The sequence below is a fragment of the Tachysurus vachellii genome, chromosome 22 (genome assembly GCF_030014155.1).
Source record: "Tachysurus vachellii isolate PV-2020 chromosome 22, HZAU_Pvac_v1, whole genome shotgun sequence".
Taxonomy (NCBI): Eukaryota; Metazoa; Chordata; class Actinopteri; order Siluriformes; family Bagridae; genus Tachysurus; species Tachysurus vachellii.
The window spans coordinates 4629026-4644360 of NC_083481.1; the positions used below are offsets into that span (position 1 = coordinate 4629026).

Consider the following 15335-nt stretch of genomic DNA (forward strand, 5'->3'; position numbering starts at 1 on the left):
AGCTAAACAGGTGTGTTTCTGACTTCCTGACATGGGGAAAAAAGTAATAAATGAAAGTGGGAGACATGTAGAGAGACGGTTTCATGCAACAAACCTGCAGGACAACAATGCTTTCTTCTTTCTGTTATGTTCCCCTTTTTTGTCTCTCGTATTTTTCTGACAGTCCTTTTTTATCTGGTAATTTTGTGACGGAGAGAATCGGATGGCTCAGTTGATTCATACAAAACATCACAGCGGTGTCTGGTTTGTATAAAAATGTTTGCTAAAAATCAGTCACTTAGGAATCAGTACTGAAGAATCTGTCAAAACTCATGATCTAGGTTAAAAATCTAATTTTTTCCCCAGAACAGTATCAATTAGGGGGCACGGTGGCTTAGTGGTTAGCACGTTCGCCTCACACCTCCAGGGTTGGGGGTTCGATTCCCACCTCCACCTTGTGTGTGTGGAGTTTGCATGTTCTCCCCGTGCCTCGGGGGTTTCCTCCGGGTACTCCGGTTTCCTCCCCCGGTCCAAAGACATGCATGTTAGGTTGATTGGCATCTCTGGAAAAATTGTCTGTAGTGTGTGATTGCGTGAGTGAATGAGAGTGTGTGTGTGCCCTGCGATGGGTTGGCACTCCGTCCAGGGTGTATCCTGCCTTGATGCCCGATGACGCCTGATATAGGCACAGGCTCCCCGTGACCCGAGGTAGCTCGGATAATTAATGTCAGACTGCAATTTGAACCACTGTTTCATAAACAACTACAGTTTGATTTCTTTACTCTTATCAGTTCAAGGAAGTGTTTTCTAGTATAGTGATAAGGTAGATTTCCTAAATAAATTAGGTTTAGAAAACTCTGTAGTAATCATGGCTTGGGCATGTAAAAGGCAACTGACAGGGTGTTACAAGGTACCTGGAATCAAGGTCTCTGGTTTTCTCCTTTCTCATACTTACTCAGATTATGTTAAATTGCCTGTAGGTGTGAATGAATATATAGTTCGATGACATCTACTGGATTTCCAGTAGTAGAATTTCTAGGATTGGCTTTGGAGCGACAATGACCTTGACCAGGATGTAGCAATTCTTTGCAATTAGCAATTAGCAATTCTGCTGAGAGTACACTCTGCCACTGCTTCTCACAGGAACATTCTATTAAAAACATTTTTTTTGTTGAATTTGTCTGCCAGTTAGTGGTATGTTGGAGGATCTGTTCATCATGAATGCAATGCAATTAAATTCAGCTTATTTTGTATAGTGCTTTTAACAATGGATGTATTCATTCACATTCAAACAGACTGTGACAGTTGCAGTCCAAATGCTATCACAGTCTCACATAACCAGACTGATGGCAGTAGGTCTAGACTCCATAGCAGCCTTTATTGGCCTAGGACCGCCCAAGAGGCAATCTGAATGACATGTAAAGCAAACAATCACGGTTCGTTTTGTTCAACATCATATTTAGGATGGTGAAAATGTAAAGACAAGATCCCTACAAAAAAACAGACCGGCATGCAACCGAAGATTGTTCATTTCATTAATGAGTCTATACCATGAACTTCACAACATTTGGAAAATGTAGTGTTTAGCTGATCCTCATAAATGTTCATTGTCACAGTTATAAACATGACATGACATTCTTCCACGATTGAAGTAAAGCATTACAATGGTTTTGTTTCCAATGGTTAACAAAGATTTCAACGAATCAGAATTCGACCTCAAAACCTGAAGTGTTTCCAGTTGTGTGACGTATGTATGCATCAGAAGTTCAGCCAACGGTTTGTGTGCGTGACATCTGAGGTTACGACTAATGTGGGGCCATCCACAGCAGGAGCAAGTGGTTTCCAAGTGATGAGACCTCCAATCAGAAGTAAGATCACATGCAGTGTTTGATCACTTACAGCTTGCCTGCTACTTTAAGTGATAGCAGGGAGTTTTGGTGATCTTGAGGTTGCTCAGCAGTGTCCCTGTGCTCGATTTGTGTGCTTTGTACATCTCAGCATTGAGAGCCCAGCTGCACTTTCGTATTCTCTCTGTACCCTACATACTGTATGTACGGGTGACAAATCAAAGAGAAACCGGCAGCTCTGTTATGCTCTAGGACATGTTTATTTATTTTTCTGCCACGCTTTGGCTTCACTTGTCCGTTTAGTTTGAAGAATCACAGCAAATCAGTAGAGGTCTTTGGACTGATCTCCTTTATCCTATGAGGAAACAATTCTCTTGTGATACAAACGGTCTTTTCCAGGTTGACTCCACCCCCAGCTACAGTACAGCATGATAGTGTTGTGAGGATGAAAGTCATGATATGGCCTTCAAAGTCATAAAAGGAATTGAACGCCATTGAGAGATGTTGGATTTTAGGTGTTCTCCATCACTATCTTCAAAACACCTACTGAGGGAATATATCGTCGCTGTCGGGCGGAAACCTCGTATGTCTTGAAAATAGCTTGAGCACAAATCTCATAACTCCATTGGACACTTCAACTGTCCACCTCTTCCTCACTCCGCGGGAGAGATTCACGGCATATTTCTCCTCAAGAAGAGTTGCAACGAATCAACACGTTTTACCTCAGAACACTGGGCACAAAGAAAAAAAATCTTGACCCCCGCTAGTTCTGGTGCTCGTCTGAGGACAGGAATTTAGCGCAAGACAATCCACTGCAACACGGACTAAACCCTGTGCACTGCAGATAAGGTACGGCGTTTTTTTAATTTCCTGAAAAATAACAGTTTTGGAGATACGAGGTTTCCGCCTGACAGCGACGATATGTTCCAAGAGTGGATCCAAAACACTTCCCAAGATTTATAGAATTAATGCCAAGGTGCAGTGAGACACTCATGATGAACCAACACACACATCGCATTGGATTTTCTTTTCATTTATCACTTGTCTGTACATATTTGCAGTTATGCAACAATAGTATTCCCAAAGGGCTCTAAATCCTGTCCCCTACTGAGAGACCTATCAGATATTTCTATTTTAACCCCTCTCCCGAGTTAGTGTTTCACTGGTCTCCTCCGCTCTGTTGTAGTTCCCACAATTCCCACTGAGTGTCATGCAAAATAAAGCATGAAAATGTCATCCAAGGAAGAACCAGGCTTCCATTCCACTCTCCCCCATGAGGGTAAAGCTGTGGATCTTTACGCTCTCGATAGTAAACGTGTGTCTACATGATAACAGCTGGAGAAGAATAAACTCACAGGAGCGTGCACCTAGAAAAGGGCAGGTTAATTGTCCAAATGTTTGGTATTTTTGATGAGCCCCTTTTCAGTGTTGTTACTGATTCTCCAGCTGCATTTTCATGGAAGTGAATGGAGGACATGACCTCAAACTTTCTCCATATTCACAGCTGGGATTGTTTTTAATGTTTGGAGTAAGTCATGTATACTATGGCTTGTATTTCATATTTGCATCTACAGTATGCGTATAATGTATGATATAGAAACCTCAGGAAAACTCAGGGATTAATGATGTATTAGTTATTTTAATTAATTTTAGATAGATAGATAGATAGATAGATAGATAGATAGATAGATAGATAGATAGATAGATAGATAGATAGATAGATAGATTAGTTGAGTTAAATTGTTTGAGATTTGTAGACAGGAGATTTGTATTGTGCAGGTTTTAAATCAGTACCAAATCAATAAATTCAATCTGGCAACCAGTGTAAATTCCATTTATTCATTTATTTATTTTTCATTCATTTTCTACCGCTTATCCGAACTACCTCGGGTCACGGGGAGCCTGTGCCTATCTCAGGCGTCATCGGGCATCAAGGCAGGATACACCCTGGACGGAGTGCCAACCCATCACAGGGCACACACACACTCTCATTCACTCACGCACTCACACACTAGGGACAATTTTCCAGAGATGCCAATCAACCTACCATGCATGTCTTTGGACTGGGGGAGGAAACCGGAGTACCCGGAGGAAACCCGGAGGCACGGGGAGAACATGCAAACTCCACACACACAAGGCGGAGGCGGGAATCGGACCCCCGACCCTGGAGGTGTGAGGCGAACGTGCTAACCACTAAGCCACAGTGTTTATTTTTGAAACCCTATTTAACAGTGAAACACATATAGTAGATGTACAGTTTTGAAGAAAAAGCTTAACATTTTTTTTTCAGCTGGTGAGGGTGAAACTCTTTAAAGCTAATAGCTTCTGTAAGTGAGAACAGGCAGTAACCTCTTTTACAGATGTTCCTAAACATTAAATGTGGCTATATATACAGTAGATAAAAAGTATGTTATTCAGTATTTCTGTTCTCTATCACAAAACCTCATCTTTGTATCATGCTGTAATCAGTGTTTTGTGGGTATCTAACAAAAAAAAACACACCAGGCCTGGTTTCAGCAGATCAAACAGCTCACAGTTTGTGTAAGATAATGTAAATGGACGCTTTCAGGTCTGATCGTTTGGGAGGCAGTCGAGGTGACTGGGCTTACAGCCGCCCTGCATTGGCTGTCGGTCAAATTCGGCATGGACATGAGCCCATGCAGCCTGTGACTTTCCATAATTAAAGCAGAGGATTAAATGAGCCAGGATTTGTTTTTAATTCAGCAACAACAACAAAAAAAAATGGAATCAGAGCTCGGGGTGGATTATAATCTTTAAGCCTAAACAGAGTGATGATCTGTGGGTTTGTGTAGGATTCATTTATCTAGAGATAAAGATAATTAAAATGATAAGTCTGCAGATATTCAAGTATGGTGGGGAAAAAGGCATCTTACATGCATCTTACAGACATTTGTATTGTATTAGACTTTTAACATTTAGTCTTATGGAAGCCGGCATGACATTATATTCAAAGAATTAGGTCTGGACACAGTACAGTAGGTTGAGCTGAGAGAAAGACAGCAGATCAGGCTGTTTGGAGTTTCTAGGTGTTCACTGACTGACATTAACCTTGGGACATGTTAGTCGCCTCCCCTTTGAGGAGGAGGAGGAGCGGAGCACAGAACGTGTTGTCGTAATCAAAGGTGATGACGCGAGCTGCCAACTGTTCACTCTGGACGCCATCCCAGATCTGTTCCCGAGCATCTTATCATCACACCCGTCAACAGTCATGCTTTCTGTCAGAGCCATAGCTCCAAAATACCTCACAGTATGATGCATCACTGCAGATGGCCTGTGGTGGCAGGACCGCTGGCTAAACATGGGGTGTGTGCAAATATCTGGTGATTCGACCTCGTTCTCACAGACGGTACAGGCAGGTTATTGATCCCTTAATTCAAAAGCTAAGTGCAGGAAAAGCCAGGTCAGTCCATGCATGTGCGTTCCACATACATCTCAACTCCGTCACTGTGTTTCTCATGAGTTTTCTTGGGTAAAAATCGATGGAGTCATCAACTCATGATTCATGTCTCGACAAGCTCTTAATCTCTCCCGTATATCACCTCTGCAGTCTCGCCCACCACACAGTCTGATGCTAATGCCTTGACTCATTTCTGCAATATAAAAAAAAAAATCAGCCATTTTCCCACAATTTGCCATTTTGTTTGGAGTTGTATGGTGATGACACTATGATTTACAGGATTCAGAGTTGATGCACACTGTCAACTAGTTTGACTTTCCACTCAAACTTTTATTTATAATCTAATAGTGTAACTATCAGGCTATGTTACAGTTCATTTCCATGGTAACAACTAACAGAGCCAGTAAATGTACAATTGTGTGAGATATGACATCTGCATCATTATATAGAACACTGCAGGGATTAAGTATTTTTCTTAGTCTTTCCCTAGACAAAAAAGAATAGTAGGATTTTTCCATTGGCTTTTGGATTATTGTAAAGTTGTACAAAGACGTTTATGATTTTTTTTTTATCAGGCTAATCTTCACAAATTAACACAGCATTTAGAAGTTCATTCATTTTCTACCGCTTATTCGAACTTCTCGGGTCACGGGGAGCCTGTGCCTATCTCAGGTGTCATCGGGCATCAAGGCAGGATACACCCTGGACGGAGTGCCAACCCATCGCAGGGCACACACACACTCTCATTCACTCACGCAATCACACACTACGGACAATTTTCCAGAGATGCCAATCAACCTACCATGCATGTCTTTGGACCGGGGGAGGAAACCAGAGCACCCGGAGGAAACCCCCGAGGCACGGGGAGAACATGCTAACTCCACACACACAAGGCAGAGGTGGGAATCGAACCCCCAACCCTGGAGATGTGAGGCAAACGTGCTAACCACTTAGCCACCGTGCCCCCCACATTTAGAAGTTTTGAATCCTAAATGCAATCAGAATAAGAAAGCTAAAGTTTAGGCATCAATAAACAAACTTTGCCATGCAGAGTCACATGACTCTGAGCTTTATTACCTTCAATTTATATTTAAAAACATCCCCTGATACAGATCCGCTCTGTTCTTTATGTATATGACACTTGGATGGGATCCCATATCCACCAAGCTGCCACTCTGGGCCCCTGAGCAAGGCCCTTAACCCTCAATTGCGCAGATTTAAAAAAACGAGATAAAAAAAGGCGCTCTGGATAACCAAACAGAAGGTCATGAGTTTGAATCCCAATTCCACCAAGCTGGGCACCTGATCCTTCTGCACAGTCATATAAAACAAGACAAAAATATAAGTCTCTCTGGATAAGGGCATCTGCCAAATGCTGTAATGTAAAGTCTAAATGGACAAAGAGTTGGGAGTGTGTTATCAGTATAAACACGACAAGGCTGTAGTGGATGAGTTTTTCTGTTCGCCGTGATGACGTTTATTGTCCCAGACGACCTCGGCAACCCTGTATAGCGACCGTCTTTTCTAAGACATTTAAAAGCTTTAAAACTCTGGAGTGGGGTATTACTGATGTATTTTATGTTGTAGAATAAAACGTGAAAATATCTCAAGCTTGTGTTAACCACAGACCTTATTTCAGGCATTTAACCAAAAACCCATTCAAAAAAGCCATTAACTTCAGGACGATGGAAGCAGAAGTGCTACGATGCTCATTTCTGCGTTTTAAGACTCATTTCTGCAGCATTCTATACAGTGCATTCGTGTCATGTCAGAATTCAAATAAAAAACCATTAGTGTCCAATATAACAGGAACGTTCTTTAATATCTTACTCGATAGGGTGTGAGGTCATGTTGCAAACAATCACGGAGGAGTAAATGAAAGACACTTCCACAGTTCCATATATAAAAGTTTCAGATGTCCGTTATCATTTTCTATAATGGTATATATCGACTATACAAACTCGGAACTTTGTTGACCTTTGCTGTTCATGCTGTTATACTTTACTGTATAAGGAAAATAGATCAGATGTTTTGTCCAGCAGAAATGTGTCCTGTGACAAATATTTGGGAATGTACAGTATGGCTCAGGATATTGATGCTGATGTTGATCGAAAAATAAATAAAGGAAAGGGTTTAAAGGTCTGATTGGTGACCTGCAGATAACCAAAGAGCATTTCAGCCAAAATTCACCTTCTGGTTTGAAGTCTGTGAGTCTTTCTCAGGGTTTTTATATCCACTCATCTTGTTATAATAGAAAATCCCCAGCACCTGTATTCATTGTTCATTATAAATATGACCTTCATAAAACGTCATATTTAACATGTTCAATTACAGTTATAGGCTTATTTGCATAAATGTCAAAAATATTTAAATATACAGTACTGTGCAAAAGTTTTAGGCAGGTGTGAAAAAATGCTGTAAACAAAGAATGCTTTCAAAAATGGAAGTGTTTAAACATTCATGCATTCATTTTCTACCGCTTATCCTAACTACCTCGGGCAGTGGCGGAGCCAGGGATTTTTCATAGGGGTGGCCAGGCAGGGGCCAGCACTTACTCTGGGGTGGCACAGAAAATATCATTATGCAAACAAACAACACTCATCTAACCTTAAAATACTTTTTTAAAAATTATAGGTGCCAAAATTACAATGATGTATGACGTGCAACACTTTAATTTTAATTAAATTCATTTTATTTAATTCACATTAAATGTATAGTCATAATTCAACCACATGTTTTTTTTAAAACTATTTGAACAAATAAAACTTATGAAATTCACTTTGAAACCAGAATTCATATCTCCCATTGCTGAAAAAACTATATAAAGACCAGAAAATCAATTATGTAGGCATAATGTAGACTACTAAAGTGCATTTTATTAAAAGTGCAAAAAATAAAACTGTAACAAACTTACAATCTGTTTCCAAAATCCATGACACTAGTACTACTAGTACAAACAATTTACATTAGTTGGATTCTGCGGTTTTTGTGGTTTAAAGCAAAGAAATTCACAAATTCCTCAAGGTTTAGAGACTTGGCTCGTCTGGACTCCACTTAAGACACCCAGATTGCTCAGTCTATCATCATTCATGGTTGATCGCAGGTAACTTTTTACCAGCTTGAGAGTAGAGAAGCTGCGTTCACATGCAGCTGTACTGACAGGTATGGCATCAGCAATTTTGCACAATCTACAGTAAAGAGCTCGTGGAACACCTCTTTATATGGTTCAATAAGCACAGTCAAATCTACAGTACAATACAAGCAGGCTTTTTTTGAACCAGGAACAGAGGCTGTGCTGTAACTTGCTCCTCATCTCCCGCTTTTTACGATAGGTGGAAAACCGCGCTGTTTTTCGAAACTCTCGCGATGCCAGTCAGTGTCGGTAAGTGTCGCGAGAGTTTCGCGGTCCAATGATTGTAGACATGTGATCGAGGTTCTGTTCTGCGAGATCATTTTCTTCTATTAAAAATGCAGTTGCGAGCGACCCCCTGGCTCCGCCCCTGACCTCGGGTCACGGGGAGCCTGTGCCTATCTCAGGCGTCATCGGGCATCAAGGCAGGATACACCCTGGACAGAGTGCCAACCCATCGCAGGGCACACACACACTCTCATTCACTCACGCACTCACACTACGGACAATTTTCCAGAGATGCCAATCAACCTACCATGCATGTCTTTGGACTGGGGGAGGAAACCGGAGTACCCGGAGGAAACCCCCGAGGCACGGGGAGAACAAGAACATGCAAACTCCACACACAAAAGGCAGAGGCGGGAATCGAACCCCCAACCCTGGAGGTGTGAGGCGAACGTGCTAACCACTAAGCCACCGTGCCCCCCAGTGTTAAACATTTATTTTCATAAATGTACAAAATGCAGTGAATGAACAAAAGAGAAATCTAAATCAAATCAATATTTGGTGTGACCTCCCTTTGCCTTCAAAACAGCAGCAATTCTTCTAGGTGCACATGCACACAGTTTTTGAAGGAACTCGGCTGGTAGGTTGTTCCAAACATCTTTGAGAACTAACCACAGATCTTCTGTGGATGTCGGCTTTCTCACATCCTTCTGTCTCTTCATGTAATCCCAGACACACTCGATGATGTTGAGATCAGTTTTGAAGGCAAAAGTTAGTAACACCAAATATAGATTTGATTTAGATTTTTCTTTTGTTTGCTCACTTTGCATTTTGTAAATTGACAGAAATAAACACTCATTATTTATATTTCTGAAAGCATTCTTTGTTTACAGCATTTTTTCACACCTGCCTAAAACTTTCGCACAGTATCATATATATATGCAAACACTTGGCAAATATTCAATTGTATTATATGTTTTTGTATTCTTAACAAATGTTCTAAAGCTCTACATTAGAGTAATTATGTAACACCACTCCCACATGGTTCACTAACCGTTTTGGTGGAAACTCACTAGTGGGAAGTAATGAAGTCTACACCAATGAGAGTTCTCGGTATGATCAATCTCAATCCGATCTCCTTCGGCATAAAAAACGTCACCACTGCTTTTGTTTGAAGGAAGCGGAGCCAGTCGTTTTCATGACACGGCTAAAAATGCGTGACTTATCTGCACTCTGTATACACAGGAGAAATCACTGGTGCCTCAGAAGGTCACAATGTGATTTTTTTTGTTCATCTCTCCACTTCTTTTCATGGCCAGCTTCAGTTTCCAGGCACCAAATTGAACCCATCTGTGGGCTTCCGTCCGTATGAGACGAGGGAATTAGTTCCCTCAGTGTCTCTTATCTCTCTACCTCCATACCCTGCCTCACATGCTCTGTTTCTACTCCAGTAATGAATATCTACCCAATTTAATACCTTGTCTCTCTTACTGGGAATAAAATACTCCCTCAGCTCCATGGATGAAAGAAAGTAGGAATCCCCAAAGTCTCAGCGACGACCTCTGTGCTCAACCATGCGACTTTAATTGATAAGGAGAGTATTCATTGGACAAAATGGATCTAATGACCTTTATTCCTATTGTTGGGAATAATGTGACACTGATAATCACAGGCAGGTCATGCATAGGAAGACACTCTCGGAGAGCGATTACTTGTCTTTAGTAGAAGACAGTGATAGAGCAGACAAAGTGCATTTTAATTTTGAACTGAATTCAAACAAACTTTATGTTTGTGACTTTAAAATTTGTCTTAAAAAAATTCTTATTGCCAGCAAATCTTTGTCTGGTCTGTGTGGTATAGATGAGTGTGTTTGTCATATATGTGTTTGTGTCATATATATATGAACGTCGAGTGTTTATACGAGTGTGTTTGTGTTGTATAGACGAGTGTGTTTTTGCATTGACGACTGTGTTGTGTTGTATAATTGGGAGTGTGTTGCATAGACGAGTGTGTTTGTGTTGTATAATTGGGAGTGTGTTGCATAGACGAGTGTGTTTGTGTTGTATAGACGAGTGTGTTTGTGTTGTATAGACGAGTGTGTTTGTGTTGTATAATTGGGAGTGTGTTGCATAGACGAGTGTGTTTGTGTTGTATAATTGGGAGTGTGTTGCATAGACGAGTGTGTTTGTGTTGTATGGATGATTGTGTTGTATAATTGGGAGTGTGTTGCATAGACGAGTGTGTTTGTGTTGTATGGACGAGTGTGTTTGTGTTGTATGGACGAGTGTGATTGTGTTGTATAGACGAGTGTGTTTGTGTTGTATAATTGGGAGTGTGTTGCATAGACGAGTGTGTTTGTGTTGTATGGACGAGTGTGTTTGTGTTGTATAGATGAGTGTGTTTGTGTTGTATAGACGAATGTTTGTGATGTATAGACGAGTGTGTTTGTGTTGTATGGACGAGTGTGATTGTGTTGTATGGACGAGTGTGATTGCGTTGTATAATTGGAAAGCGTTTGTGTTGTGTAGACAAGTGTGTACATTTTCTGACTAAATTTTCCAAGTCATTACGAATCACAGCAAATACTTCTGCTAAACATTCTTTAAAATATATTAGATTTTTTTCTCTCAGCAGCCTGTCAATCAAATCCTCCTCTGGTACATGGTCACTTTTATGGAAGATAATCTGATAAAGATTTTAACTTGGTTGTTTTTCTAGACTCAGTTCTGATCAATAATAATTCCACTCTGTGTTGCTCTTTAATCTTTATACTGAATTATATCCAATCTGTTTTTTTTCTCTTATCTGTGTTTCTCAACAGCTTCTCCTAAAGGCCCCAAGCTCATCATGACCCCAGCCAGGGCGAAGGTGGGAGATACGGTGCGCATCACAGTGCAAGGATTCCAGGTAGGAATGCCGGGGTAACAGAGGGGTATGAGACTGGGGGCAGCTTTCACTCTTACACACATATTGCTGTTAGTTTACATTACTATATACAGGGCTCTCAAGTTTTGAAGACAGGCAAGAGTGACATTTCTGTGTCTACACCCACCCACCCCCCAAAAAAAAAATAAATAAATAAATAAATAAAATAATAAAATAATTTATGACATAAAACATACCAAAACTTCATATTTACACTTCATTAAACTTCATTAAACAAAACATATTAAATTATACAGTGTAGTGCTAGTGGTTAGTAGCCTTATTTTTCTAAGATTTAATCTAAGATTTAATGATAAATTCAATATTTTATAAAATCTCAGGGCCCCCAGTTTGAGAACCACTGGCCTAGACTACTTGTTCTGAGCAGGTGTTGTCAGTGAACCGGGGCCCCCTGGCACCATCTCAGGGCCCCCAGTTTGAGAACCACTGGCCTAGACTACTTGTTCTGAGCAGGTGTTGTCAGTGAACCGGGGCCCCCTGGCACCATCTCAGGGCCCCCAGTTTGAGAACCACTGGCCTAGACTACTTGTTCTGAGCAGGTGTTGTCAGTGAACAGGCTGTAAAACTGTTGGCTAAGTTACAGACACTCATGAAAACCGATGCTGATTATCTGGGAAACTCTCTAACAGCAGTCACAATGTCATTGTTTGTGTCAAACAAGTTGTGAATTTGTTGTAACATTAAAACAGGAGATCATGACTTACTCTGTGCTCAAAGTGATGCTCGCAGCTCCAGTGGGTTTCTCTGTGTGTGAACGAGGATGATGCTGAACAATTCCAGCATATGCTTTTTTTCATTGGTTGTTGTGTTAAATCTTACCCAGATAGTGTTAGTCATTTTCTGATTGGCTATTGTGTAGCCTCTTTTCTTTTGATTGGCTGATAAGTGTCAGGCTCGTCTAAGAACTCCAGGGCAGACGTGCTTGATTCCTGCCCGGTTCCATAGAGACAGCGGTGCGGACAGATACATTTTGGGTGGTGCGGCATATTAAATATATGATACAGTAAATAGTACGATTTTCTGTGTGACAAATACAATGTGTAGCAGGAGAGCATGAGAAAAGACCCAAATGAGACCCACACTCAATGCGTGATACTTGAGAGCCCTGTATATATGAAGCTGTCCTTAAAGTAAAATAAACAATGACACATTTTCATTTTCATTGCTTCTGTAGTATTTGTTACCTCAGTTAGGGATAATTCCTTGGTTTGGTTCCCTTTCTCTGTTAGCATTGTAGTCTTTCTTACCTCAGTTAGGGCTAATTCATTTGTTTGCTTACCTTTATTGGTAGCGCTATAGTATTTGTTACATGTTATATAGTATAGTATTTGCTCACCTTTCTAGCTTAGCTCTATTACTATCTAACTTCCTTTGTTAGCTCCCCTTTCTTTGTCAGTGCTATAATGCTTATCAGCTTTGTGCATTTTTACCCCAGTAAGCACTAAGAAATATAAGTACACAAAAATTTTTTTCAATAAAAACAAAAAAAGTTATTTTCGGTGTGACACCAGGCCTTATGGTATATATACAATATACAGTCGTATGCAAAAGTTTAGGAACCTCTGACAATTTCTATGATTTTCATTTATAAATATTTGGGTGTTTGCATCAGCAATTTCATTTTGATCTATCAAATAACTGAAGGACTCAGTAATATTTCAGTAGTGAAATGAGGTTTATTGTATTAACAGAAAATGTGCAATATGCATCAAAACGAAATTAGACAGGTGCATAAATTTGGGCACCCCAACAGAAAAATTACATCAATATTTAGTAGAGCCTCCTTTAGCAGAAATAACAGCCTCTAGACGCTTCCTATAGAATGTAATGAGTGTCTGGGTTCTGGATGAATGTATTTTGGACCATTCCTCCTTACAAAACATCTCCAGTTCAGTTAGGTTTGATGGTTACCGAGCACAGACAGCCCGCTTCAAATCACCCCACAGATGTTCAGTGATATTCAGGTCTGGGGACTGGGATGGCCATTGTACTTGTTCCTCTGCATAAATAAGTAGAGTTTGTGTAGTGTTTTGGGTCGTTGTCTTGTTGAAATATCCAGCCCCGGTGTAACTTCAACTTTGTGACTGATTCCTCAACAATATTCTCAAGAATCTGCTGATATTGAGTGGAATCCATGCGACCCTCAACTTTAACCAGATTCCCAGTACCGGCACTGGCCACACAGCCCCACAGCATGATGGAACCTCCACCAAATTTTACTGTGGGTAGCAAGTGTTTTTCTTGGAACGCAGTGTTCTTTTGCCGCCGTGCATAACACCCCTTGTTATGACCAAATAACTCAATCTTTGTTTCATCACTCCACAGCACCTTATTCCAAAATTAAGCTAGCTTGTCCAAATGTGCATTTGCATACCGCAAGTGACTCCGTTTGTGGCATGTGTGCAGAAAAGGCTTCTTTCGCATCACTCTCCCGTACAGCTTCACCTTGTGCAAAGTGCGCTGAATTGTACAGTGACTTGCATTCAGCAATTGATTGTTGCTGAATGCACAGTGACACCATCTGCAGCAAGTTGATGTTGTAGGTCTTTGGAGGTGGTCTGTGGGCTGTTCCTGACGTTCTTACCATCTTTCGCCTTTGCCTCTCCAATATTTTACGTGGCCTGCCACTTCTGGCCTTAACAAGAACTGTGCCTGTGGTCTTCCATTTCCTCACTATGTTCCTCACAGTGGACACTGACAGCTTATATCTCTGCGATAACTTTTTGTAGCCTTTCCCTAAACCAGAATGTTGAACAATCATTGTTTTCAGGTCATCTGAGAGTTGTTTTGTTGTTCAAAGAGAACAACAACTTGCAATTGGCCACCTTAAATACATTTTCTCATGATTGGACGCACCTGTCTATGAAGTTCAAGGCTTAATGAGCCACCAAACCAATTGTGTGTTCCGGTTAATCAGTGCTAAGTAGTTACAGGTATTCAAATCAACAAAATGGCAAGGGTGCCCAAATTTATGCACCTGTCTAATTTAATTTTGATGCATATTGCACATTTTCTGTTAATCCAATAAACCTCATTTCACTACTGAAATATTACTTTAGTGTCCTTCAGTTATTTGATATATCAAAATGAAATTGCTGATCCAAACACCCAAATATTTATAAATGAAAATCTTGGAAATTGTCAGGGGTTCCTAAACTTTTGCATACGACTGTACAGTATGAGTTTACTCTCTTATTACTGACAACTTTATAGTTGTTTATTTTTTATTTATTTATTTTTTTGTCGTCATGCTTCCTTGCTGTTTTGTCATGCTTGACACAAGGTGCGCTAACTTCCCTCATTGAAATCTAAGCCAGCCATCTGTTTAGTGATATCTCTCCAGCTTTCAGGTGTAATTATTTTCCGCCTGTATTCAGTAGCTGCGAGCTGGTCGTGAGCATGTCACTGTCAGAGGCGCAGGATTTTCTCACTGTTCAGACACTCCGTCGGTTCAGAGGGGAAATCAAGCAGGCAGATTGCTTTAGTGCAACGATCATTGGCTGCCAAAAGCAAGAAATCTCAGGCAATGGAAATATAAAATAAATGAAAAAAAAGAAAAAAATGAACAATGGTCGTGGGGAATTCGTCGGTTGATTCCTGATGCAGAAAAGGCTCGGGACTCGTCGGCTCTTCTGTTCTCTTTAAATCATCTCTGTAGATTTACGCAGCTGTTATTCAGTAAACGACGAGGCAGTTCACTTTTATTGGACTGCTACTTTATTAGTACAACTGAAGTAACTAATAGAGAGTGACACATGTGACACATTAACACCCTGATGATCATTCCATA

At 40.6% G+C, this 15335-nt stretch overlaps 1 protein-coding gene across 1 annotated transcript in view; it reads left to right on the forward strand.

The window, feature by feature from the left end:
• igsf21a (immunoglobin superfamily, member 21a) overlaps positions 1-15335 on the forward strand; it is a 284131-nt gene that overhangs the window by 258618 nt on the left and 10178 nt on the right. The window contains exon 7 of the mRNA XM_060858045.1: positions 11421-11506. Within this exon, the coding sequence (XP_060714028.1) occupies positions 11421-11506 (86 nt within the window). The remainder of the gene's footprint in view (positions 1-11420; positions 11507-15335) is intronic.